The sequence below is a fragment of the Pipistrellus kuhlii genome, unplaced genomic scaffold (genome assembly GCF_014108245.1).
Source record: "Pipistrellus kuhlii isolate mPipKuh1 unplaced genomic scaffold, mPipKuh1.p scaffold_m20_p_18, whole genome shotgun sequence".
Taxonomy (NCBI): Eukaryota; Metazoa; Chordata; class Mammalia; order Chiroptera; family Vespertilionidae; genus Pipistrellus; species Pipistrellus kuhlii.
Window position 1 is genome coordinate 24,439,552 of NW_023425493.1, and position 27,225 is coordinate 24,466,776.

A 27,225-nucleotide genomic window follows, 5' to 3' on the forward strand; every position below is an offset into this window, starting at 1 on the left:
CCCGGACCGGACAGGTGGGCGCCCTCGGGACTGCGGGCCGGTTCAGCCTGGACTGGCCGGGCCCAGGGCCAGACAGGAAGACCGTTCTACACACGCAGATGCCTCCGGGGCCGCAGACCATGATCCTCGAACCCTGAGCCTCGCAGCCAAGTCAGGGATGTGCACCCACAGCTCGCAGGGATGAACACTGAGACCAACAAACGTCACACATGCAGGCCTCAACCTCACACACATACGCACTATGGACATACATGTGACTGTAGTACATACACCCCAACCCACACACATGATGGCACGCTGCAAACAGACATGACCCTACTCGCCAGCTTAGGACTGACATTCTCCGGCGGTCAGTGGTGACCTTGCAACAAGCACTGAGCACACTGAGCATGGGCGATGGGAAGAGGACCCCCCTGCTTTCACCAGGGCAGCCATATGCACAGCCACCCAGTGCTCAGTACCTCTGCACAAGGTTGCAGGGGCTTCAAAGATGGGGGACGCCGGCTGCTTGTATAGCTAAGGGATCCAGCCCACATCCAAGAGCCTGAGTCCCAGAAATGAGCATCAGACCTAAAGAAGCCATCGCTGCACCAGGAAAACTGCGCGGCGTTAAGAGCATAAAGCAGGCGTGGATGTGTGTGCCAGCCTGTATTCCGGGCTGCGTGTATCACACACAGTTCTGGCACGTGGCCAGTGCGCGCACAGAGACCGTTATTTCTGTGGAAACGAGCAGAGGAGGGGATGTATGTGGTTCCAGGGATAAAAGTAACACGTACACACAAATACCAGCACAGGTAACAGCACAAACCCAGGGGGATGGGAAGTAGAAAACCTCTCTCCAGCTCAGGGTATTGTCATCATCAAGCTGGTGCACTGGCTCAGGCTCTGTGATGGGGTCTGATCTCCCTTCCGGGGCAGACATGATTGCTTGGTGTCATGGGAGCCCTGTGGGGAAAGGCTGGTGTGTCAGAGAGCCATACTGATATATCGTCAATCCACCAAAAGAGTGATTTTGTTAACTTTAGGTGGGGGGTGGGAATGGGGGGACTCTGGGGTAAAAGACTATCTAGACTGCACCCCTGAAGTCCTGGGTCTGGAAGGTGCCATTGGCAGTAGCAGAGCAAGTGGTGGCCAGATACGCCCGCCTGATGGTGGGCACACAGAGACCACGCCGCAGCTCCTGACAACCGCGGGCAAAAGAGGCAGGAAGTGTGTGGTCCCAGATGTCCTATTGGATCGCCAGGGTGATTCATTCTGGAGGCGAGAGAGATATTTATGTGCGCTCATATGGCTCTTGGGCTTGGAACTCGGCTGTTGTCCAGGAGAGCCACAGAAGTAGGAAAGTGTATAGCTCAGAAGAGAAATGCTGGTGAGTCCCCATCATAGAATGCCAGGCTGAGAGGAGAGAAGGGGCAGCCCTGGGACTGGGAGCGAGTGGGTCCATTGTCCAGACGAATCCAGCTGAATGCAGAGGGCTGTGCCTGCTGAAGCTGCCAGAACTCTGGGCTGAGTCTGGCTGAGGCTGGGGGAGACACAGGCAGAAGTGAGGGCCACATCTCAGGTCCTTTACGTGGGATGGAGAATGGCAAGCATGGGGGCTGGCTGTCAGTCTGTCTGCCTTGTCCTCGACTGGGGTTCTGGTGCCTGTCAGCCCCTTTCTCTCTCATTCTTGTAAGTCTCAGTTGCTGTGTCGAGGTTTCTCGCTCTGCCCAGGTTGTCTCTTTCACTGCTCCGGGCTCTTTGACTCTTCTGAATTATACAGCCACAAAGAGACCCAGCCAGACCCAGGAGCTGATACAAATGCAAATGCATATCCTAGACGCATGGTCGTTGGTGATAAAGCCCATCCATCTTGCTGGTCTGTATATATATTTATGTGAGCACATTTTCCACTTCTCTGTAAAAATCTAAATACAGCCTTGAAATTTCGTGTCTGGGTGTTGTCTCTTTGGGTGTCAGTGTCCATTTCTCTCAGAGACCCTTCCCTCTCCTCATTATACCAGGCACCAGAGCAGGCCCTGCCACAGGATTGGCAATCCTCCCTGCCCTCTATATTGCCTTCTTTGAAGTTTGCCTCAGGCGGTTTGCCAAAGGTGTTTTGGGGGACAGAGACAGCTGGATAGACCTGGAGAAAGAGATATGTGAAGCAACAGAGAAACATCTTGCTCTTAGGGGCTTTGGTGACAGTCACAGAGATTCCTATCCACCGGGGCGTGGAAGCCTCCTGTGCATGGGGTGGAGGGGAGGGTATAGATGAGGCTCTGAAATCCCAGGAGCTGGTTCATGGCCACCACCCAGAGCCACCAGGATGCCATGCAGCCAGGCAACTCAGCAGGGCAGGTCCTGGGAACAATAGGAAGGAAAAGCAGTAACAACTCTCACGGCCCTGCTTCCCAGCCCTGCAGGACACGGAGCTGGAGCGCCCAGGACTGGACAGACAGCAGGCAGTCCTGAGGGGGAGGAGGGCTCCTGCCAAGCGTGGGGGAGAAAGGAGGGCAGAGTCAGACTTGGTCTGTGCAGTTTGTGCTCCCCTCGTGGTGCTTGGGATGAGGTCCCTGACCTCTTCGCAGGTGGTGGGAAGGGTGCAGAGAGGTGCTAGTGTGGGGTGGGCTGGAGTCACGCACCCAGCGATCCCGGAGCGCCCACCGCTCCACTTCCAGACAGACAGAGCCTTGTTCTCCCCAGACCTCCATTCTCTGTGCCTCTCTCCCTGTGTGTCTGCCGCCCTGTCTCTGGCTTCTCCATTCCCCTGGACTGTGAGGTCTGTCTCTCCCCACTTCTGTGACTGCTTCACAGCTTCTCTGGCTTCCCCTGCCTCTGTTCTCAGGTCTCTGTCTCTCCGTCACCGCCCCCCCCCCTTTGTTAATTCAAAGGATTCTCACTGAGCCCCTCCCCACTCTTCCCAGAATAACATTGAGTAAAATGAGCGACAATCCGCTGGGAGGTTTTTCCCTGTCCTTCTCCCCGCAGGCTCCGCTTCAGGCCTACAACCCCCTCTTACAATGTCAGATAATTGCTGGTGTGCAGCTCGGAGGAGCTGGAGCTGATACCAGGGAAGGAGGGGGGAGAGAAATAAATAATAATCTGCTTCCATTCAGTGGATATAGGTTACCTGATTTGCATATATGCTAATGATGCTATAATTACCCTGCTGTTCTGGCCTAGGAATACATATATACAAGTTCAATAAATACATAGAATAGCAGAGCTAGGCCTACCAACACCACCGCCAAATTGTACAGTGCGTGTCAATATACACGTGTACACTTCTGTGTACTCTGAATGCAGGCCCCTCTCTGTTAGAATGCACCCTCTTACAGACCCCAGCTCTCCTGGCTGTCAGAGAGCCCTTCTGTGCGTTGAGGCAACCCCAAGGAAGGAGGAAAGAGATGCCTGAATGAGGGAATGTGCTGGATTATGTTGAATTCTTAGTATTAAATATCCTTATGAATAAGTTATTAGTATTTTTTAGGGAAATCAAAGACTTTCCCAAATTATCAAACGAGTTATTATTACTTGAATGCCACACACACACACACACACACACACACACACAAACACACACACACACACCCGCTAAAGGCCCACACTTTGGGGGTGCAGGTTGGGAGATAAGAAGAGGACACCTCCACCTCCTACGCCTGTTGAGATGTTCAAGAATGCGCTGTCTGAGGGGAGAGAAGTGGACTCCCCTTCCCCAAATCACCCCCAGGCCTTAGCCTCCTAGCACTCTCCCCACTCGGGGACCAGGGGAGATGCTGGTGGAGTCGTGCAAATTTTTGGATGATGGTGCAGAAGTGGGTAGGAAGCTTGGAGGAACATAAAAGACGCAATCCACAGCTGTCTGCTTTTAATTATAATTATCCCCTTTTGCTTCCTTTCTGGCTAATGAAGGGGGATTTAATTTTTCCCCCTCCCTTGCCTCCCCCTCCCTCGTTGCCCTAGAATTGAGAAGTGGAGTGAGTGGAGGGTCCTCCTCCCCTTCCTTCCCATCCCCTGGTTACTGGGAGAAAGGCAGCCTGCAGAGGGTGGGGACAGTGTGAAGAGATTTGCAGGAACAAAAGGACAGGTTTGGGTTGCTGGACACGTCCCAGAGTTGGAGAGACACCCCCCCCCCCATTCCACTGGCACCCCCTCCCGTCAGCCCCACCGCTCCCTAGACAAGGAACTCAATGTCTTCCAGCCGGTGAGAAAGGAGCTGAAGGGAGTCCTGGTCTAGAGGGAAGGGGGAGGGAAGGGGTGGAGAGCTGGGGTGCAAAATTAGTCTCAAAGGATCTTTATTTCTGAGCTAGTGAAGCAGATGTAATCAAGGGGAGAGCAAAATAATCATCATGGGAGGAATGAGGGGCGGGGGAAGCTGGGGCTGGAATTGGGGGACTGGGCCAGGATGGGGGGCAGGGAGCCGTGGGTGAGGGCAGTCTGTTGCCTTCCCTCACCTCCCCAAAGGCTTCCTACTTGGAAGTGGGGAAAGAAGGATCAGGTCTACAGACTCTGACCTTAGCCCTCAGAACCCCTCTCTCAGAGCTTAGTGATGGCCAGGCCAGAAGGTGGCTGGGAAGGCACCGGGAGCAGAGAGCCCCCGCCCCAGCTGGGGGAGGGGGTGTGGAGAGGGAGACTGAAAGCAGTGGGGGAGGGTGAGAGAGGGGAGCCCGCAGAGACTCAAGTGGCCTCCAGGTCTGTGGGACAAAAGTTGGAAGGAGATTTGTGTATGGGAGAGGCGGGGAGGGGGCCTTGGGGAAGGGACGGGTTTTGACAATGAACTTGAGACAAACTTCATTAGCATGCAGGCCTGCTGTCTGTCACCTCCAACCCAGACTGAGTTCTCATGCAGGCCAGGAAGAGTGGGAGGGGGAAAAGGGAGGGCTGAGGGTGGGGATGAGAGAGAGAGAAAAAAGACCAGACCATTGTAACCATTCTGGGCCCCAGCTTCCACCAGCTATCAGTCTGGCCCTGGAAACCAACCCCAAATTGCTCTCCCTCCTCTAAGAACAAGATAATTTATCTCCTACTTTGAATCTTTGGTCCCTCCCCTCCTCTTGTCTAGACTCTCAAGCGGTGGCCTTCATGGCCCCCTACCTTGTCCCCCCACTCCAGCTCCCAGCCTTCCTCTTCCATTGTCACTTTCTCCTTCACAGCTAAGAACTGGATCTGTGATTAGTCGAGCTGACAGGGGCAGGGAGTGGGGGGAGGTTTGGGAAGGAGGGACTGGAACACTCTGAACCTCCAAATGGCACGTTTTGCCCTCCGTCGCTCTGTGGCGTTATCCACTCCGCTCCCCGTGAGACACATGCAGCGTGTAACATGCTCTCAAGTTCCCGGCGGATGAGAACTGGACGGAGACGGGGTCCAGGCGTTCCTGTTGCACCCTTTCTCTCGCGTCCTCTGGGGACGAGGGTGGCCTGGAGGAACAATGGCTTCCCTTAGCCCCTCATCCTGCCGCAGGTTAGAAAGGCAGAGGGAGGAGGTGGACACGGTGGAGATGACAAAGACCCTTCCTACGCAGGAGGGAGAAGGGAGAAGGGAGAAGGAGGGGGCTCATCATCGGAGTGTTATTTTGGCAGCAGTGGTGTCTCCAGACGGGTTTTTTTCCTACCTTTCCAGGGAGATCAACAAGAGAAAGAAAGAGGCAAACGGAAATTCCTGAATGGAGAGACAGATGCGACGTCATCAGAGCTGCATCCTCCCGTCCGCTGGAGGCTAGGAGCCCGGGAGACGCTGTCCAGCAGCGGGGGTGACCGAGCAGTTCGCCCTCCCAGGAGCCTGGTAAGTGACCGTCCGGGGGGGGGGGGCCTTAACCCCCTCAGACACCTGGGCTGGGGGTGGAGTGGGGCGGGATCTCCTAAAATAACTTAGGTCCCCCTACCCTTCCCATTTGCCCTCCGACTAATGGAGGTGGGTACAATAATGACAGGAAGGAAAGGCTGAGAAAGGTGTAGGAGTGAGCAAAAGGGACGAGGCAGGTGTGTGTCGAAGTAGTTGGCAGAATGGGGTTTCCCTCCTGCTTCCCGGGCATCTGCCAAGGCAGCCAGCTGCCCTGCCCAGCCAGCCCACTCCTCTCCGTCCCCCTCCCTCACCTCACCCTGGCCCACTGGGAGACAGCTCACTACGTTTGTCAATAGGATTCGGGGGCTTTAGGGTCACAGTGCTACTGATCCTATTAACCTGCCCCGCCCTCTGCCCTTCTCTCCACAAAACCCGCCAACATCTTAATGCTCACCCCGGAGGAGAGGCAGGCAGGCAGATGGAGGAGACAGAGGAAAGAGAAAGTGCTTCAGTGTTTGGACTTCTGGCCTTCCCTCGCTCTGGCTCATTCCTCTGCCCCAGCCTCAGGTGTTAGGGCAGGACTAAGTCTGGAGGTCTGGGGGCATGGGAAGAGAGGAGCCACATTTCCAAAAAGAGTGGAGACCAGAATTAGGAAGAAAAAATCCAAAACCATTGTATAGGAATTAGTTTCGTTTCATCCCCTCCTCCTCTGCTTTCCCCATGAGCTGGCGGGGGGAGAGGAGCTGAGGGAAGCTCACAGGCCCCGCAGGTGCTTCAGCTCAAAGGAGGAGAACCCTCTCTAGCCCTCATCAGACCCGGCTGACAGTGCTTGGTTTTTAATTTTCTTTTTTCAAGAAAAGCCAGAGGATATAGAAAGAAGGTACTCTTCTCGCTCCCAGACCCCACCCACACGGTGCTTTCTGGGAGATGGGCTGGGACCATTGTGGGGCAGTGGGACACACACACACACACACACACACACACACACACACACACGGACAGACTACCTTTGGTAACCCAGAGCCAGATTTCTGGGCTAGGCTGAGGCTGCCAGACACCAAACATACACACACATGTTCCACGCTCCTGGGCACCACCTTCCCCAGGGCATTGTGTGTGTGTGTGGGGGGGGGCAGACAGAGATAGGGAGGAGAGGAACTATTGCTTCAGGAACTTTATGACTTCCTTATTTGGGTGGAGGAAGGAGCTAGAGGCAAGTATGCTTGTGCCTATTTTCTAGCAAGTCTGCCAGTTGTGGACGGGGGTTGCTCCTCTCTTTGGTATGAAATGGATGGGCTGGCAGAGCTGAGGCTGGGGGTCAAGAGGGTATTTGTGGGTGTGAGGAATGGGGAGGGGATGTTCTAAGCTTGGATTTGAGGCTTATCCCTGCTCCCCAGCCCTCCTTTTCTCTGATTTCCTCTACATGTAGTAGTCAGGTTACCTTAACTTTACCGAAAAGTAGTTGTGGAATTGAGTTTGAGGTAAAAGGATTCTCTCTCTCTCTCTCTCTCTCTCTCTCTCTCTCTCTCTCTCTCTCTCTCTCTCTCTCTCTCTCTCTCCTCTTAGAATTTTAGGATCTGGGTCACCCAACATTAAAAACACACACACACACACACACACAAAACCCTGCTTTGTATTCACTCGTTTTGTGTATGTGAAAAAGAGGAGAAAAGAGAGAAAGAAAATGGATAGACATAGAATATGTCTTTATGGATCCTTAGCGATATGCATGGAGAGATGACAAGTGCATAGGTAATGACAGAGATGGGGGAGAAAGCTAGAGACACAACACGATTGACAATATCGTAGCTACATAGCACTTTACAATGGACAATGCAATTAGATCTAAACAGACAAAAACACACCCCTGGCCCCAGATCCTTCCTTCTGTCCTGAGCATGATTTCTGCTGGCCACGGACAGGTAGTGCCCACTGGACGGAAGAGGTAGGGCCCACTGGACAGAAGATTTAAGTCAGAAGGGCCACAGCACCCCCACAGGCTCAAAGCCCCTGGACCTAAGGTTTGGATGGAGGTGGAGGGAGGCGATGGTGGAATCCTCCAGGCAAGGTGGAGCTGAGGCTGGAGAGGCCCTGGCCAGGCACCTTGCCCTCCCCGCATGTTGAGGCTTTTCTTGCTTGGCTATCTCCCTGTGCAGCCTCGAACTCTGGCAATTTAAGAGAGGAACTTAGACTGTCTAGGCCCTAAAAATATAAGACTGGGTGGGGGAGGGGAGAGTTGGTGAGAGAAAGACGGGGAAACCGGGGGATGCTAGCGGGGAAGACTGGTGTCACTCAAAGGACTTGAACCTTTGCATTCTCTCCCCTGACAGGTGCTGGGCGTCCGAGAAGCCTGTTTCTGGTGTCATCGTAGGTTTGGGGTATTTACTTTCTTATTTGTTTGTTGGTGAGGGTGGTGTGGGTGTGGGAGAAAAGGAAAGCTGGCTCTGTGTCATCTGTTTTCTCTTGTTCCCTACGCCCTCTCTATCCCACCCCTGTCTCCTCTAGCTTTCAGCCCCTGGTTTTGTTCTACTCTGATTGTAGTAAGACCTTATAGTCACTGCCAGTGGGAATGGAACAAGGCGGCTTAGGAGTGAAAGGCCACCCTGTGACGGGGGCAGGGGGAGGGGGGGGGGAGGAGAGAGAGAGAGAGAGAGAGAGAGAGAGGGAGAGAAGCGTTGGGGATCCAGGGAATTCTCTGGCCTTCTCTCATAGGCTCCTGAGGGAGGAGATGAAGGCCAGTTGCCCATGGGGAAGAAGGGAGCAGAGATACCTGTTCATGGCTGACAGAGGAGAGAGAGGAGCGTGGCTTGAGGTGAATAGGTACTAGGGAGCTTAAACCACTGTGAGTGGGGGGTGCGCCAGCGTGTACGAATCGGGAGGTGGTACTGCTGGAAGTATCTGTGGAGATGTATGTTCCCCGACCAGGGATCGAGTGAACTCTCAGCCTTGGCACATCAGGTTGACACTCTAACCAACTCAGCTACCTGTCCAGGACTATTAATTCTTTAATTATCACGCATCTACTATACTTGGGCATGGGTTAGATACCCTCGATTTGAGTAGCTTTGAAATCACCTCTGCCCTTGAAGGGCTGTCTCGTTTGCTACCTGAAGTTTCTTTTTTGAAACCGGAGCAACATGGTTTACCATACAAACCCATCCCAGGAGCATGACGGTGGGCAGTTTTCGGTTCTTCCATGTCTTATCACTCCATCTCCATGGGAACAAAGACAGGAGTGGTGGGCAGTTGGTTTTCCACCCACCCAGACAAAACCAGTGACTTCATCGGGAATCTGGATAGTGAGGGGGGTACAGTGCAGAGAGCACCAGGACAACTTAGACTCATTTCTGTTTTCTTTTGTGGGGGCCGCCTTAAATCTGACACTCTGTTTAGGCTGAGGGACCTCTGTAGAGTCTAATGCCACAGTAAGGAGCAGGGGGAATCTAGCTCTTTATCGGGGAAATTTCCATATGTACCCATTTTTCTCCTGACCTTGGCTTTGAGGAAGTCCAGTTTAGTCTGAATTTCACCAATGGGAATGGGGGTGAGTCTCCACTGGGCAAGGAAACCTGTCCTCCCCCTCCCCCACAAACATACAGCAGACAGAGAAAGGAAGTTCCCACTGATCCTGCTGCCTCTGGCTACGCTGTCTGGATGGCCCAGGCCAGGCTGTGGGGCCGTGGAAATAAGATGGGATGCCACAAAGGGCAGGAGAATCGGCTGGAAGTTGGTGACAGAGAAGAAAGGGGACAATGTTAGCTAGCAGGACAGCCAGCTCCTTCCCACAAGCTGGCCCCAGCCTTCCAGGCCCTGGGTCAGGGGAGAAGGAAGGGAAAGAAAGATTCCCTCAAGGAGCTTTTAAGGGATCTTGTGGGAGGGCACATAGGGAAGTCTTTGTAGGGGAGTTGGTGGTGTGTCTGGAGAAGCGTAGACTCTATTTAGAATTGCCAGAATGAGATTAGTAAGTACCCTATAAAGGGTTGTGAGGTGATGTATGGGACATGTCTGAGGTTTGTGGGCACAAAGGGGAATGGCAGAGGGGCCTATAGTTCCTCTGGGGCCCGGGATGGGGGATGCACTTAGAGAATACAGTGAGCAGCATCCTAGAGGGATAGACACACCTTCAGGGACCCCGGTGCTCCCTCCCACAGTGTTCCATTCTGAGCTGGAGGGGCACCTGGGAGGGGCAGGAGAAAACAAAGTAGGGAGTAGACACTTCGGCTCTTTCCTTCCCTCCCTGCCATGGGCCAGAGTGCTCCCAGCGCTGGGAGGGGGAAAGATCCACCCTGTGGACGCTTCTGAGAAGCCTTTGCCTTGAGTAAGGGCCCTGGGGCGCCGTGGAGACTGGCAGGGGAAGAGCTGAGCCAGGCACAGTCCTGAGGATGTCCTAGACTGGGAAATCGGGCAGATGCGTCAGCTCCACACCGCGTTCTGGGAGGGAAGCACTCAGTCCCTGGGCTTTGTCCTGTTTTCAGTGCTCTCCACCTCCCAGTCCCGCGGCAGTTACCCAGACATTCTCCAGCCCGTGAGGGAGGCAGCAAATGAAACCCTCTGGCCACTGGCTTGCATCTAGCCAAGGCAAATAGCATTCATGCTCGGCTTTGTGGCTTTGTCCCAGACTGCTCAGAGATGGGCCCTGGGATGGGTAAAGCAATCCGGCCAGGCCTGGAGGCCAGACCAGGGGTCCTCTGGGGTGCACCCTGGTTGGTGTAGTGTTCAAATATCTCTGGTGATAGGAGCAGCCATTATTATTATTATTATTATTATTATCATCATTATTATTATTATTTGTAGAGAAGGGACAAGTACGGTCAGGGAGTTGTAAGCTATCTCAGGACCAGGGATTCAAACTGTTCCCTGGTGGGCACAGAGGCTCGGCTGGCTCTCCAGCAGAAAGAATCCAAACACCGCCTGCCTGCGGGCTGGCGTCACTGGGCTCTGATTCTCTCAGCCAGATGGGGAGCCGGGTCGGGAACCTGAAACCTTGCTGGAGAGGGATCCTTCTCTCGGTCACTCCAGCTCTCCAGACACCCAGAGGTGGAACAGGGGTCGGGGCCAGGCCAGAGGGATGCAGGCGCAGGCGGTAGAGGAAGTAAAGGAAGCCCTCCATGACTAAGTCAAAATCTGCAGGGATTGCCCACGCTAATGCCAGCCGGGATCCTCCAGCCTCTCCCACCTGGGACTTTGGTGCTGTGAACAGGTCCAGGAGCCATTCTCCTTTCTGTCCGACGAAAAAGGAAGCCGAGCTCCTATCAGACTCCACGGCTCCCAATGGGAGTCCCCAGCTCCCAGAGCCCCTCACTGTTTGGGCTTGGAAACCAACAAGAAAAGTTTCTGCCCATCCTGAAAGATTAGGGTGACCGTCTGGGAGGAACCGGAACCCGAGAAGCACAAAGAATGTCCTATGGGAGGAGGCAGGTAGGGATAGTCTCCAATCATCTGGTTGTCTTTTCCACCTTTGAGTCCTGGTCCTGGTGCGGTGTACCTCGGGCCAAAATAGAAAATGTAAGACCTGCAAAAAGAGCGAGCTGCAGATGGCAGTGGATTGGAGACGGCAGGCAGGCGGGTGTGGAGACGAGGGAGGCGGCAAGAGGTTGGGAATCAGCACGCAGACATAGGAGTCCCGCCCCGCCCCCACCCCGTTCTCTTGGGGTGGGGCGCCCCAATTGCGCGCCCCGGCTCCAACTGGGAAGGGGTGGGGCGGAGCCAGAGGGGCAACCAGGCGGTGATGTCATGCTCGGCGGAGCCAATCAGAGGGCAGCCTGGGGAGGGAGCGTGAAAGGATGAATGAAAAGTCCGGAGCCGGAGCGCGCCGGGGCCAGAGCCGAGGCGGAGGCTGAGGTGGTCGCTGGGGAGGTGAGACGCGCTCTTCCCGGCTCCCTCCGCTCCGCCGAGGCTGGGGTTCGGGTGGGGGACTCCGCCCCGGCGCCTGCTGAGCCCGGGGACCCAGGACCCAGGGCCGAGGCGCTCTGTGGGCGGGAAGGGCCCGAGAGGACAGCGCCCGAGAGCACGGATGGGCACCTCGGGCTCGATGTAAGTGGCCTGGCCGGCTCGGGGCCGAGAGGGGCGAGCGCCTCGGGATCCAGAGCGCCCGCCGCCAGGGGCCGGCCGAGCCCCACGCCTTTCTCGGGGGCCCCCGGGGCCTCTGGACGATGCTCGTTACTGATGAAACCCCCGCCACCCCCCAGAGCACCTCTCACCCAGGACCCCCGGCCATTCTCGCCGCCCTGGGTGGGTTTTGGAGCTCGAGATGCCAAGCCGCTTTCTGGGGCTCGGCACCCCTGCCCCGCCCGCCCTCCCCTCTCCTCCCCGCACCCACCGCGGGCGCTGGCCGGCCCCCTTCCCGGGCGGGGTCTCTGTTCTCTCCTCTCTGCCCTCTCTTCTCCGGGAGGGACTGGCTTGGGAACCCCTGGTTCGCCTCCCACCCACCCCACCCCATCGGCTTCCCGCTCTCTGGGTCGCCGGGATTTCCCTGTTTCCTCCTGGGGCGCCTCCGGGGTTTTACCCTCGGGTTTCGCGGCCGCTGGACCCAGCCCTCTCCCGCCGCCTCAGCCAGCTGGGGGGAGAGGGGGAATCGCGCTCCCACGGCGCCCCCCGCGCAGGGTCGGGCTCCCCGAAGGCCAGACTCGGGCCCCGGGTGCGCCCCGGGTCTCCCAGAGGAGGGCAGTGGCGGCCGTGAGGTCCGGAGGCCTCGCCGGCGCCTCGGTCTTCCCGGTGACCCGGTGTCCCGGGTGCTGCGAAAGCCGCGGTCCCCTCCCCGGGCCCGGGCTCCCACTCAGGCCCGAATGGGGAGCGGGAAACGCGGCGTCGGAAGCTGGGGGGGGGGGGGGCGGGCAGGAGGCGATCCCCGGACTTCGGGGCCACGGCCGTCGTGTCCTTTCCACGCCCTTTTCGGTCTCCGTGGCGTCTGTGTCCCCGTGACTCGGGGTCTTTCGGGCTCGGACTCCGTGTCCCTGTCCGCCCCTCACCTGCACCGGCTCCCTCCGGGGCGGGCGGCCGGGGGCGCGGCGGCGGCGGCCAGGAGGCGGGGTTGGTTGTTATCTTTGGTTATCTAGCTGTATGAGTGGTGTGGAGTCTTCATAAAGCTAGATAACCGAAAGTAAAAATAACCCCATACACTACGCCGAGGGGCAGGAGCGGGGGAGGCCTGAGCGGGGTCTGCAGCCGCGGGGACCCACGGCCGGAGGAGGCGACCCGAGGACCCTGCGGCCCGCGAGCCTCGAGACCACCGGCCCGGGCCCGGCACCTCCGCGCAGGTGGGAGCCGCGGCCCGCCTCCCTGGGGCCGGGGCCTGGGACTCCCGCGCTCAGTTCGGGCGCAGGGAGGGGCGTGGGGCTCTCTCTCTTTGGGGCTGGAGCCTCTCCTGGCAGTTTGTGGACTGTCCGCTGCCGGGGGAGCTGCTCCAGGGGAGGGTCCGCTGGAACCGGGCTGCACCCGGGGCTCCGGCCGGGCTGCCCGCGGGGTGCTGGGACAGTTCCCGGCCCACAGCTGGGGCAGCGGGGGAGCTTTTATGGCTCCCTGAAGCCGTACAGGTCTGTCCAGCTTGGCTGGGAGCTGAGGGTGGCAGAGTGGAGGTGGAGCTGGAGGTGCCGGGTGGTTTTGGGGCTGCTGGAAAGGAGGACATAGTGGCCGGGAGCAGCCTGGGTTGCGGGAGTGAGTGCGCTCAGCCCCCTTGTTTCCATGTCCTTCCTCCTCACACCCAGGACCTGAGTCTGAGGTCCTGAAAAGCTTCTCACGCCAGCCCTGTCCTCACTGACCAAAGGGCTGAGGTGGGGTCTTTCAGGACACTCTACCTTCCCATTCTCATTCTCTCTCTCTCTCTCTCTCTCTCTCTCTCTCTCTCTCTCTCTCTCTCTCTCTCTCTCTCTCTCTCTCTCATCTCCAACAGCAAATGGCCTTAAAGAGCTCAAACACAAAGGAATTTGTAGCTTAGTTATGCTGCCCGAAGAAAGCAAGGAATTAGAGATTAATCAGGGTCATTCCTGAAAGAGTCCATTGATCTGGCCTGACCTAAATATTTTAGGCAAAGGGGTGCTCAGGCGCAGTGGAGAGGAGCATGGTCTATAGCCATTTGGTAAAATAAAAGCAAACGTGGCCACAGCCAGAAGGAGCCCCCTCCTCATTCATTCCCTCTCCGGGCGCCACCCCACCCTCCTGGCATTCCAGCACGCCGGGCCGGGCAGTGAGGAGGAAACGGAGGACAGGAGAGCTGGACAAGATGACTTTGTACAACTCCAGCTTCCCGTGTAAATGTACATTTTCCTCCCAGGAACAGACTTTGAAGGTAGAAAATTATTAATTATATATTATGTGGGAGAAACATTGGGAATTCCAAACTAAAACTATGGTGCTTCAGAGAGCCTAGAGTACATGTTTTCTTCCTCCAGAGGATTGGAGGGAGGGGAGATTAATGGCTTCTTGCTTTTTCAGCTGTTTGGAATTGGGGGAGGGGAGTTGTGTTTTGAGGGATGCGGTGGGAGATAGGATTAGGGGGAAAGGAAGCAGGTGGGAGGAGGAACTGATAATCCTTAATACCACTCCGCATTTTCAGGTAACAGCGCTCTGCCTATGCCCCTGGCTTTGATCCTTCAACCCTGTGCGGAGGCTGTTCTTACTCCCATTTTACAGATGAGAAGCCACAGGCTCCATTCAATGAGGGGCTATGTCACTCATTGGTCTTAAACCCAATGCTTTCTCCGCTGCCCTACACTTGCCTGTGAGAGAGTCTGGAGAGGGTGGGGCAGGGGGGCTGAGATGGGGATGATCCAACGAGGGAAGAGGGAAGGTCCATGCAGATGCAAGCCTGGTGGTGACCATGGGCTGAAGGGCGTTGGCCTCTGATAAGATGCCAAGAAAGGTACCCCCCCCTTTTTTTCTTTTTAACTTTTCATGTAGTCTGGTTTGAAAACATGGACTTGGGATCTAATGAGGCACATCCACATGAGACTTAGAACCTGTATTATTAAGCACAGTGGGTTTAGGTAATGTTTATTATTAGCACATTTGACCACAGAATCTCTAAAGGAGAATAGGTAGCCCAAGGGAACTGGTGGGCTACAAAACAGGTGTTGCAGTAGAAAGGGGGAGGGTTTTTGTCTGCCTTAGGTGTGCCTGCAGGGTTGGGGTTGTCAGAATGATGGGTGACTGCTTATGAGCTATGTGTGTGTGTGTGTGCCTATGAGGGTGAGATACTGACTGGTGCGTGGCCTCGTGTGAGTTTGAGTGTGTGTGATCCATGGTGGGCAGGAAGCTTCACTGTGAGATAATGCCTGGCTATGTACAGGTGCAAAACCACTAGAGTAGGGGTGTCGAACTCAATCAGAGAAGGGGCCAAAATCTAAAATCCAGCCTAAATCGCGGGCCGAATGGTTTACTGAACAGTCATAAACTGTCATTGTGATGGAAACGCAGCGGAGTGCAGTGATGACAGCGCGGTGCGGGCCACATTGCAAGGCCTGGCGGGACGGATTTGGCCCGCGGGCCTTGTGTTTGACACATGTGCACTAGAGGAACAGACACTCTAAGATCAGGGAGAGTGGATTTACCAAATGCAGACATCACAGTGACAACTGAGTCCTTCCCCAAACTTTATTCAAAACAGTATCTCCTCCAGGTAAACCCAGGATGAGAACTGTTAGAATGGGGTGCACGAAAGCTGGGTTGAAAGGGGCTGGGAAGGGCCTCACCAGTTACCAGTTAGGAAATTTTTTTCCTTTGTATCATAATGCTTCTGTCTGTGTCCAAGAATATTTAGTTATATTCTTCAAATCTTGCAACATCCATCCATTTATTCCTACTGGAAATCAAAATCTAAGCTGGTTTCTTTACTCATTTCTGTTCTCAGCTCTTTATTCCCAAACCATCCTATTGAATTCTGAGTCCAGGAGTTCAAAGGGAGTTTCTTCCTAAGCATCTGACTCAAGTTTTGCATGATCACTCATATCCTCATCCTAGGATAATTCTGTCCGTCGGCCGTCGGCCCCCCCAATTCTAGACGTTGAAAGGGCCTTGTTGAAATATCCTTCCACAATCAGCAAGCCTGAGGAGGGACAGAAATAGAAATAGCAAATGTGACTCATGCAAAGTCTGTCTTCAGGAGCCATAATTTACACAGATCGCTGAGCCTCAGCTGGATGTTTGTATAATGGGGATGAGAATGTATATACTTGGGTTGATGCATGGAGCAAATGGAGAATTCTTTGTGGAAGATCTTATAGTATGTTATGATACCTATGGGTAGAGAGTAATTCTTACATGGCAGAAGGGTTAAAGGCTACAGTTTGAAACGACTCTTTGAAAGCCTATGATTGGTCTCAGAGTGCAAAGAGGATGGCTCTTTGGCATATTCTTGACTGAGGAGCTCAAAGCATTTAAACTGGAGGGAGTTTATTTGCTTTTATAGCTTTGGGAGTCAAGGAAAGACTCCTAGGACCTGGGTAGGCAATGTCTAAAGCCTGGGCAGGGGACCTACAGCCGTCCTTGGGAAACCTGTTCAGGGAAGAGGCCGGAGTCCACACGGCAGAGTGGCCATGGTGTTTTTCTCCTTACTGGATCTTACCACTTGTCTGTAAGAGTACTTATGATTGGTAAACTGACTTATGTAGATAGAGAGATAAAGTATGTGTGAGTGACAATTCCAAGTTTTCCCATTAAGCTTCTAGAATTACTAAAAACACAGTTTATTAAATTGAAGGACTGTTAGGTGGTAGGTATAATTAACAAACCAAGTAGAGACTCCCAGCTGAATTCTCCAAATTGGTAACCCACCAGAGAAGCACCGGCCCCGCTCTACATTCTCCATTTGTAAGTCATTCTTAAAGTCTGCATTTTCCAAGGTTTTGGAGTTGGAATACTGATGCTTCTTAATATATATATATATATATATATATATATATATATATATATATATTTGATTTTTTACAGAGAGGAAGGGAGAGGGACATAGAGTTAGAAACATCGATGAGAGAGAATCATCGACCAGCTGCCTCCTGCACACCTCCTACTGGGGATGTGCCCGCAACCAAGGTACATGCCCTTGACCTGAATCAAACCTGGGACCTTTCAGTCCTCAGGCTGACGCTCTATCCACTGAGCCAAACCAGTTAGGGCCATGCTTATTTCTTTACCTCCTTCCCAGCCCCATGTTCTGGGGACAGGTGGACCTTTTCCACCTTCTTCCCTGTGCTGTTGAGATCTCAGATCTGGAGCTGTGGGACTCTCTCACCCAGAAGCCGGGTATGCCAACTTCCCTAGGAGAGAAGAGATTTTAGGTTAGAGATTTAAAGTCTTTGGAGGGAAAGAGGAAACAAAACTATAAACATATTCTTGGAGCTTTGAGAAGAATGAGGAGTAGGGTTATGGAAGGTAAAGGCGAGTGGGTACATGTTGACATACGAGAGAGGTGAGAGAGAAGGGGAACCCTTCTTTGCCACCCAGGCTCTCCCAGGACTCAGAGTGGTACCCCTCCTCCCCCTGCCCTAATCCCCCATTAAGGCTGCTCTGAATTTGTTATGACAGCAGCTGAAGGCAGCTGAATTGCTGTTTGCTGTGTCTGCTAATTGGGCTGAAGGGTTGGAATCTGGACACTGAAAGAGACCATTGTTGCTGTTTACCTTCCACAACTGCCTCCCTGGGGACCTTCTGGGTGAAGGGGAGCAGCATGCCCTTATGTTCCTTGCACCCATTCCTGTCTCTGCTCAGGACTGGGTGGTGAGACAGTTCATCTCATTGCCTTGGAGTGTGGTGTGGGCTTTCACAGCACAGAAAAGACAAGCCCGCCACCTGAGTCAGTCTCCAGGCCAATGGGAGAGCTAGGAGAGGAGTCACGTGCCTGTCTTTTTCCCTGTGCATTCCTTCTTCTTCCATAGCTTTGCCTCTTCCTCTACCTGAGAGGCTTAACCCCTGCACTTTTAATTCTGCTTTCTCTCAAGACAGTGATTCTCAACTTGATTACATACTAAAATCATCTGGGGAGCTTTTTAAAAAATATTGATATTTGGGCTCAGCTCCAGACCAGTGAAATCAAGAGTATCTGGAAATGAGGCTGAGGCCCCAGTATATTGTATAAAAACTCCCTTGGTGTTTCTAATGTGCAACTAGGGTTAAGAACCACTGATATACTAGTAGGCAAACCCTATAAACACACACTCTCTCTCTATTTCTGATTTTCTCTACCTTTCCTCTCAAGCTCCTGATACCTATTATACTATTGGGCAGATTGTGTATCTTCCTCATCTTTATTACTAAATTTCTTGTGGGAGCCTTAGAATTTAAGATGGAGTTTAGAGGTCTGTACCCTGTCGATTACTTCTACCTGAGTTCTTCCTCGGGGGCAGGTACTATGGTTACAAGTCCTTGTGAATTTCTAGATAGGGTCCAGGTGAGGATGGAGAGAATCCTGGACACGGTATTTATTGTGGATGGAGGGGTGGGAGGTTCAGAGTTTCCCTGACTTTTATGCTCTTCCTTCCCCAAAGTAGTATTGGCAAGCTGGAGATCTTCAGATAAGAGAAACTTTTCCCAAGAATACATTTACTCCTTTCCTTACTGTCTCCGGGTGTTTCTGCTTTTTCTTTTTCCCTCTTTTTAACTTCTCGCCTGGAGTGGATGGATGCCCCATCACCCTCCCCACCGTCTGTCATCCACCATCCACTCGTCCATCGGAGCCGCCTCCAGCACCACGGACAGCTCCCGGGCCGGTGAGTGAGATGGCTGTGGCTGACCCCTGTTGAGAGGGTTAGGAGGGAGTCCTTCTGTCTGCATGAGCAGATATGAGACTCTGGCTTTTTTCATATGTGGGATGTGTTTTCAGGCAGCTCCGGAGTTTCAGGGAGAAGAGAAGGCTGAGGGTAGTTGGCATTCCATCTCCAGGAAATAGAGTTTGCGTTGGGGAGTCTGAACGACAGGGACGGCGAGAGCAGTAAGAAGGATGAGAATTAGATGTCAGGGAGGATTTAACCTAAATTCCTGTAAGACATAGAGTGAGCTGATCAGGTAGAGTTAAACTGAGCTTTAGATGTCACCAGCCCTCTGTCCCTCGTTTTACAGATCCCCAGAGAAGGGAAGAGGTGTGACCAACTCTGCTGGTTAGTGGAAATGCCAACTCCTGGCCTCCTATGGTGTCTGGTGCCTCCTTTGGGGGTCTCCCTGCTTGAGTTGGATGGAACTGTCCTAAAGCTGGTAGAGAGCGCTCACAGGTTGCCCCTTACAAAAAAGGACAGGATGCACATTTGGGCATCTGAGATGTCCACACAAGCCAAGAAGGGGTGCCACTGGCTGCCATCTCTGTCTGAGAGGCTTGGAGGGGGAAGCACAGGGGAAGGCATACCTAGCAGTAGCTGGCAAGCCCATGAGAGAAAAGACACAGTGGCAGCCATCTGCCAGGGCACAAAGACCAGAGGATGGCCACAGGATTCTCCAGAGGCCGGCAAGAGTCATGCAAACTGGAACGGGGCCTGGGAAAGGCCCTTCTGTGTGCTCCAGCCTGCTCCCCCAACATCGTGAGCCGAGAAACAAAGGGGCCATTCTCTCTAGGATTTGATGGCGCCATCTCCGGCTGGCAGTGCCAGGTGGTGGGGGCACCAGGGGGTGTCAATCTATTATCCCCCCCCCCAACTCCTAGGTCCTCTGGGGCTGGATGTTGGGGAGGTGGGTGTTTCATGCTATGTTGCTATGGCAACCTCTCCAACCCTCACCTTCTAAAGCACAAAGAGAGACAGCTTTTACCCCCCACTCCCAGGAAGAACCTGGGTCTGGTCGGGAATCTTCCCTTGGGAATCCTCTTTCAGATGCACCGCCATGATGTGCATAAGCGTCACCCTCTTTCCGGCACCCGGAGCTGAAGGGTGGGCAGTTGGTGAATCAGGAGTCTCTGGGCAAAGCCGTGCGAGTGAGCAGGAATCCTTTGTACTGAACCCTCTCTCCCCGCAAGCTCTCCTGGCCCTTACCTACGGCCAAGGCCGTCCCAGGCCTTCCCAGCTGAAGCCATGGGGCCTCGGCCTATTCTCAGCCAGAAGAGAGGGAGGAACACCCCACCGCCCCAGCAAGCCTCCAGGCTGTGGGAACAAAGAGGAGGGGGTCACTTCTGCCATCTTCCATCTGCACCTATCCGCCATTACTCATTAGGCATTCTGCCCCCTCCTTCCGCTCGTTAAGCCTGATTTGCATAGATTTGCATAATACAACTCATTTGCATTCCAGGAGGCTTGTGGTAGGAGCCAGGAAAAAGGGGGAGGAGGGTGGAGGAGAGAAAAGGGGAGAGATTTTGTTTTCATCAAAGTGTGTGTGGAGTGGGGGGCAGTGGCAGGAAGAAGACAGAAATAAAAACTCACACTACTTTCTTTCTTCCCTTCTGTCCTCCCTCCCAAGCTGGACTCAAACGCCCGGGAGATGCCAAGGGGCCGGCTTTTCTGTCCCTTTTTGTCTTGCTTCCTCCGGTCTTGGCTCCCCAGCCTGGCCCCCCACCTTGTTGGGCTCAGGCTTCAGAAAGAAAGAGACAGGGGCGGGAGGCGAGGCTGTGGGAACGGAAGCAGAGGGAGGCCGCCATCTTAGGTGACTGGCGCCTGGGAACCGGCCTCCCTGACAGGTGCGGGCCGGGAGCCAGCCCTGGAGGGTGGACACGAGGGAGGCGAGATCATACGAAGGACTTCCTGCTGGATCAGGAATGTGAGTCTTCCTGTGAGTGGAATTGGGAAGAGAGGATGGGAGAGAAGGAGGGAGGGAGAGATGAGGCGTGGCAGTGCCAGAAGAGATGGGAGCCTCACGGGAGAAGGAACAGGGTGGGGGAGAGCCTCTCCATGGGGTCCAGTTGCAGACACCCCCCGGGAGGACCGTGGGCCACGTACAAAGTACTGGAGGAATCAGAACTCGGTGTCAGCGGCCGGAGGAGCGCTTCTTCCTGTGGGACAGGCAGCGTCACGGACACCCCATCTAGCTGCTCACTGAGCCCAAACCCCGACCAGGCCTTGACCGGCTCTCAGCTAGTTCAGGCCAAGTAAAGGAACATATGGAAAGCCTGGGAGCTAGGAAAAGTCTCTGCTTCCGCACTAGAACGCCCCCCCCAACACACACACACACACACACACACACACACACACACACACACGTGCACACACGCACGCACACATGCACACGTGGGGGAGCTCTCTGGAGAGAGGTGGAGAAGCCAAGATTGGCCCCCAGCACAGTGAGTGCCCTAGATCAGGACAGGGGACAGGCTGCTGGGGACTGGAGAGAAGAACAGAGAAGTAGGCTTCAGTCCTGGAAACGCCTGGAAGAGGGAGTGACAGAGCGGGGACGGGGTGTCCAGGGCTGGGCCAGGGCTCTGAGGGGATTCTTCCAGAGCAAGGGGGTGAGAGGCGGAGAGACAGCTGAGCTGATGATCTGCCTGTTGCTGGGCAGGGGGGTGGAATGTAAGCGGGGAATGCTGGCCACGGCCCCGCCCCCAGGCCCGCCTCTGCACAAAGACCTCTCTGTGAGTGGCCCTGTCAGGTGAGGGGGCTTAGCTCCCAGGGGCTCTTTAGGGGTGCAGTGGAATGGGTTGGAGAAGGGAAGGCCTGAGGGGTGGCTTCAAGCTTTAATGGAGTCCAGGAAGGAAAGGAAGCTGAGACCTGGCCATGGTCTCACAGGACAGTGGACTCATTCCCAGACAGGCTCCTGTTCTGCTTCAGTCAGAGCCCACAGCCCCCCCCCCCCCCCCCCCTGTCCTGCCAGGCCTCCGCAGACTCCCCGGCCCACACATGCTTCTGAGGCTGATCCACTGAGTCTCCCATCTTCACAACATAGGGACTGTTTCAGTCCCCCCCCCCCCCCCGACCCTCCTGTACAGGGCTCCCTCTCCAGGGCTGGTGGAAAGGCAAGACTGATCACAGCTACAAAGGAGCCGGTGGCTCGGTTGGTTGGAGCATCATCCTATATTCCGAAAGGTTTCAGGTTTGATCAAGAAGCAACCAATCTCTCTCTCTCTCTCTCTCTCTCTCTCTCTCTCTCTCTCTCTCTCTCTCAGCATATTCTCAGGTGAGAATTAAACACACACACAAACACACACACACACACACACACACACACAAGGACTCCCCAGACACCTCAGTTTCCACACCCAATCTTGTCCTCCCCAAAGAGGCTTTTCCCCTTGCCGGCCTGTATCACTGATTGCTAATCTGAACTATCCTGCAGGTGCCCCAACCGGAGATCAAACCTGAAGCCTGGGCAGGTGCCCTGACCGGGAACTGAACCTGCAGCCCTTTGATGCACAGGACAGCGCCCTAATCAACTGAGCCACACCAGCCAGGGCAAGTAGGTTTTGCTTTTTGACTCAAATCAGACAGGCTGGTTGGGATACACATTCTGGCTTTCCTCCCTTCCGAGCAGGTACCTTAGACAAGCCACCTAATGCCCCTAACTTAGTTCCACCGTGCTGCTTGTCGGAGTCAGTTTTGTGAGGCTGCGGGTCAGATGGGTAGGAGTGAATGGGTTTTGTGAGGCTGTGTGCAGGTGGATAGTGATGACTGTAAATACGGAGGGGCCACGGCAGGGAGGTGAGGACCACCAGGGGAGGTTTCCAGGGTTTGGAAATGAGGGCATGGCTCACTGGGTGCAGCTCATGGCCAAGGGCACTGGACTGGCCGGGGTGCCCAAGTGGGTGAGCATCTCGCAGAGCCTGGTTTGGGAAGTGCATTCGTTTTTTTTGTTTGTTTTTTATTTTTAAAAAGCTGCACACTTACTCTGGCTTTTTTCTTTCTTTTTTTTCTCTTTATTTAAAAAATATATATTTTATTGATTTTTTACAGAGAGGAAGAGAGAGGGATAGAGAGTTAGAAACATTGATGAGAGAGAAATATTGATCAGCCCCCCCACACACACACACACACACACACTTCCTACCGGGGATGTGCCTGCAACCAAGGCACTTGCCCCTGACCAGGATAAAACCCGGACCCTCAGACCACAGGCCGACACGCTGTCCACTGAGTGACGACCGGGTGGTAGACTCCTCGACCACAGCTTCTTCCATCCACAGGGTAAAGGCTGTCCAGCAGGCCCGGGAGGGGACGGGGCAGTGAAGCTCAGATCCCCCACTGCCCTGACCTGCTCCGCTCCCTCCCTGCAGCCCGTATCTCAGCTCACCATAGGGAGCCGGCCAGACTGGCCTCCACTGAACCTGTGCACCATGGTGTCTCCAAGCCTTGCCACTCAGGACCCTCTCAAGTCCCTGATCTTGTGGTTCCTCAGCATCGTCAGGAGTGCGCTCAGTTCAGATCCCTCAGCCGTGGTCCAGGGAGACTTCACGCAGGAGGGGCTTTTGTCTCTAAGCAGTCGTCCCTTGTTGTACAAGCCAGGAGCTGGGAGGACTGGTTTTGGCATCGTCCCCCACAGATAGCAGTGGGGCCTTTGGCTCTGGAGGGAAGGGGCAGGCGGAGGCTGGCATATGGAGGGAGAGCCCTGGGCACAGGGGACATGAGCTCCACCCGCTGGGGCTGCCTTCTGCTGGGTTCATCCATCTGGCACCAGCTGGCTTCCCCACGCTGCCCTGCAACCAACCAGACTCCTGCTGTTGCCATGGCAATTGGCTGCCATGGTACACTCAGGGCACTATCTCATCTCTGGAGTTTCCCATAGGTCCCTGAGGAGGGGAGATAGGTCTTCGGGGATGTAGCCCTCCCTCCTGCTATTTATCCAATGGGAATCTGTGTTAATATGTGATTTGTATTATTGAATATGGCTAGGAAAGCAACGATGAGGTACAATTGAAGAGGTCCCCACCCAATTTCCTGTTTCTATGACAGACTTTTCCTCTTTCCAACCAGGAAGTTCTATGATCTTGCTTATTTCTATCTTGGGAAGTCCTTCCCAATGTCTAACCAGGATCTGTACTGTTGACACACCAGTTCTGTGACCCTGGGCTTGACGTGACTGATTTGAAAGGTAAGGAAGAAACTGCCACCCAGCTTCAGTCACTTGTTTGGGCCTCTGCAGAGAGTCAATGTCACCAAATCCTTGGGACTTTCCCTTCTTTGCCTCCATCTTCACCCAAAGAAGCAAGAGCCAGAGACCCTGGGAGAGTGATCGTCTCCCGGGGTTCGGGATGGGGATGGGGGGCCTTGGAAGGCACACTTCGTCTCGCCATTGGGAGGTTCCAGCAGGGCCCGGAAGAGATCCTGGGATGGTGAGCGTTTGCCCTCCCCCTGGACTCCAGCAGAAAGGAGAGATTGGTCCCTTGGCCTGAAGGGCGTCTGCACTGGCACTGAGCAGGCCCACGCTGGGAGGGAGTCCGGGATAAGGAGCAGGTGGGGAGAAAAGGGCCATTCTCAATGAGGAAGAGTGGGCTGCAGGGAGGGGCTGGGGTAATTTATGATATCATTGTTCCCCACCCCACTTCCCCGCTCCCACCTCTTCCCAGACCCCTGCTCTGAGCTGTTGCTAGGAGATGCTGGCTCAGTCCGGGGCTGGGCGGGGGAACAGGTGGAAGCTGCTCCATCTGGACTCCTCTTCCTCCTCCTCCACTGGGGTTGGGGGTGGGGGTCCTTCATAGACCTTCATCCACCACCCTTCCCCAGGCCCTGACAGGCACCAGTCTCTTTTGCTGTTGCCCCAGTCCAGCCAATCAGTGCTGGGAGGGGTCCCCGGCAGCCTGAGAATCTGGAACAAGGAATGGGGAGGGAGCTGTGGAGGGAGAGGCAGGCAGGGGCACAGGCCAGAGAGCCCAGGTTTGAGGAAGACCAAGTCCTTACCTCTGGGGACGGGAGGTCCGCCTCACCCAGCTGCAGACCTCCCATCCCCACCCCTTCAGAGTATGGTCAAGGTCAAGGTTCCGGGCCTGGGGCGGGGCCTGGGGAGGGAAGGAGAAGGTGAGGAGGGAGGAGGGAAGTAAGTTTGGAAAGACGGAGTCTGGGGAGGAGAAGGTGACGGGATCGGATCTGATGGGCAGTGTCGGCATGGCTCAGAGTCCCTCCTTTCTGACATTCTCTCCTCAGGTCTTGAAGCCCTTGGAGAAGTGAACTGTGGGGCCTCCAGAGCTGCTGGCTTCCAAGCCCAGACGGCGCAGGAAAGGAGTGACTTCCCCACAGCCATGCATCGGACTCCTGTTTCCTGCAGCCCTCATCAGGTCCTTTCCTGGCACAGCTCCCCACAGCCCAGGAAGGAAGGAACCGGCCTTGACCAGGCGCCTGCTAGCCTGTGTAAGCCCTTTCTTAGCTATCCTCTGGGTCCATCTCCCAGAAGTCCTGAAAACCGGGCGATATCGTCCCCACTTTACAAAGGTGGAAAGCAAAGCCCCGAGAAAGACATGCTGCCCAGAGTCATAGGAACCATAGGTTGGGCCGGGCTTCAAACGGGGCTTTGTGGATCCCAGAGCCTGTCCTCGCTCCCTCCCTTGCTGTGCTCACTGCCAGGAGAGTGCGCTCCACACACAGAGGGAGGGGCTGAGGACAGGGCAGCAGGTAGACACACGGAGTGGGGGGAGGCTGGGACAGACTTCACAAGTTCTCAGGGGAGGGGTGAGGCCTGCTTCTTAGGTGCAGGGCTGGAGTGTGAGGGATGCCCACACACTGCTTGCTGGCTGAAGACAGGGCTGGAGCAGATGCCACAGGAGCTGTGGGAGTCCCCCAACTCCTCCCAGGTTGGTCCCGGGCCAAGGGAAGCATGAGTCCTGCCTCCTGAAGCAAGTCCCCCAGGCCTCCACCCAGCCTCTCACCTGCTTGGCATCTGAGTCTCCACCCTGGCACCCCTGTGCCCGCAGCCCCGGGTGGAGGTGCCGAGAGTCAGCTGCTGTCCTGGTGGCCCCTTTGTCCGGGGACCCTCCCACCCCTTTCCCTTCCCTGGAGGAGGAGAAGCCCTTGCAGGGCCACTGGACACTCCATGGAGGTTTGCCCTCTGCCTCCTGCTAAGGTCTCCATCCAAACACTTTTTCACTCTTGACATTTTTTCCTTTTCAGACCAAAGAGAAGAACCTGCTTCACCCGTTGGCCTGGGTTTCCTCTAAGAAGCCTTCCTGGATTGACTGAACGATGAGGCTAAATTCTGCTAAGTTGACTGCGTCCTCCAAGAAGCCCTCCAGGGGGATGGAAGTGGGAGGCACAGCCCACCGCCCCGGGAGCCCCTGGGATAAGACTTGGCTGCACCCTTGCTCCTGTTCCATCCCATCCTGGTTCCTCCTGTGCCGTCTGAGCTGAGATTCCTGAGATGGAAGCCCCATGTCCTGCCTAATAAAGACTTTTGACCACTGAACAGCAGTCCTAGTGGCAGTAGATGTCCCTGGACAGGGTTTGGAGGGGAGGGACTGAATGAGAGGAGGGCAATCCTGGGCTCCCACCCTCTAGGAGACCAAAGCCAGAAGCCACTATTGCAACAGGAGAAAGCCAGAACTCCATGGTGGGGCAGGGGTAGGGGAGCAGCCACCCAGGGATCCTGGGGAGAAAAGGGCCGGTCTCAACTGAGGGAGGATCTGGTCAGTCCCAACTCAGAGCAATGGCCTAAAGCTCCCAGCCAAGGAGGCCCCTCAACATCATCCCAAGAACCAGGAGAATAGGGGAGGTGGGTTGCTTCCTCGGAGTGCCTGTGTGGGAGGTCACCGGGTGGATGGGCCTCTGTCTGCTTCATGGAGTGTCCCTCAGATATGTCCTCCTGGGTTTGAACTGACCACAAAGAGCACCCCTGTGCCACAGGCCCACCCACTCCTGCTTCCTCCCTCAGTCGTGATAGAAGGGAATGAGGGTGTCTATCAGGAGGAATGCAGGTGAGAGAGCAGGTAGGACTTTTCAATAAGATCTTGAGTGGGAAGCGTCAGGGGCAGGGGTACCACATCAAGAGGCTGGGCCTGTGCTCTCGATCCCATTTCCCCCAAAGCACATCTGTGTCCACAGCTTCTCCAGTAGACAGTCCTCCTCTCACGCTCGGCTCCTGCTGGGAAGTGTTCGAGTCCAGACTGCCACACACTTTAAGCTCTCCACCACCCTCTGAAAAATCCTTCCTCTCACCCTGGCTGGCCAGTGTGGTTCAGTTGGGCATCATCCCATGCACTGAAAGGTCACTGGTTTGATTCCTGGTCAGGGCACATGCCCAGGTTTGGGCTTGATCTCTGGTAGGGTATCTTTAGGAGGCAGCCACCTCATGTTTCACATCAATGTTTCCCTTTCTTTCTCTCTCTCAAAAAAAAAATCAATAAAAAAACTCTTTAAAAAATAATAAAAAGTCCTTCCTTTCATCTAATGGGACAATGCCTCCATGGAAAAATAGTCTGAATCCTGGAATTTTTCTAAATAAAAAAGCTTATGATAATACACATGGTTCAATTTTAACAGCACAAAAGGGAACATATGTCTCCTTCAAATCCCTGTCTCCAGCCACTCACCTGTCCCAAAAGGCAACCACTGGTTCCTGTGTCTTCCCTGAGATACTCCACAGACATTCAAGAATGTGTCTATAACCCAGCTGGTGTTGCTCAATGGTTGAGCATCAACCCATGAA

General features: G+C 54.8%; 1 protein-coding gene across 22 annotated transcripts; it reads left to right on the top strand.

Moving 5' to 3' along the window:
- Positions 1 to 25,986, top strand: LOC118721433. 22 transcript variants are annotated; one of them, XR_006741973.1, is made up of 8 exons: positions 5,309 to 5,442; positions 5,602 to 5,763; positions 8,094 to 8,130; positions 16,901 to 17,033; positions 18,367 to 18,461; positions 23,547 to 23,685; positions 24,735 to 24,938; positions 25,695 to 25,986. XR_006741973.1 is itself a non-coding variant. In XM_045583289.1 (7 exons), exons 1-6 carry the CDS (start codon positions 1,364 to 1,366, stop codon positions 23,638 to 23,640), a joined length of 435 nt encoding a protein of 144 aa, XP_045439245.1. In that variant the 5' UTR covers positions 1 to 1,363; the 3' UTR covers positions 23,641 to 23,685; positions 25,695 to 25,986. The 22 variants fall into 22 exon arrangements, 9 of the variants coding, with proteins under 9 accessions (XP_045439245.1, XP_045439237.1, XP_045439244.1 ...); XM_045583289.1 differs by lacking the exons at positions 5,309 to 5,442; positions 24,735 to 24,938 and adding an exon at positions 1 to 1,369 and having other exon boundaries at positions 16,901 to 16,998; positions 23,604 to 23,685; XR_006741969.1 differs by lacking the exons at positions 5,309 to 5,442; positions 24,735 to 24,938 and adding an exon at positions 1,168 to 1,369 and having other exon boundaries at positions 16,901 to 16,998; positions 23,564 to 23,685.
- Positions 25,987 to 27,225: the final 1,239 nt, after the last annotated feature.

What these genes read in the sequence shown, in the direction of transcription:
- LOC118721433 (XM_045583281.1), top strand. An exon ending in TTCGCCCTCCCAGGAGCCTG is followed by an intron (nt 5,764 to 8,093) that starts GTAAGTGACCGT and finishes CTCCCCTGACAG; the next exon opens with GTGCTGGGCGTCCGAGAAGC. An exon ending in AGCCTGTTTCTGGTGTCATC is followed by an intron (nt 8,131 to 16,900) that starts GTAGGTTTGGGG and finishes CCTCCTTCCCAG; the next exon opens with CCCCATGTTCTGGGGACAGG.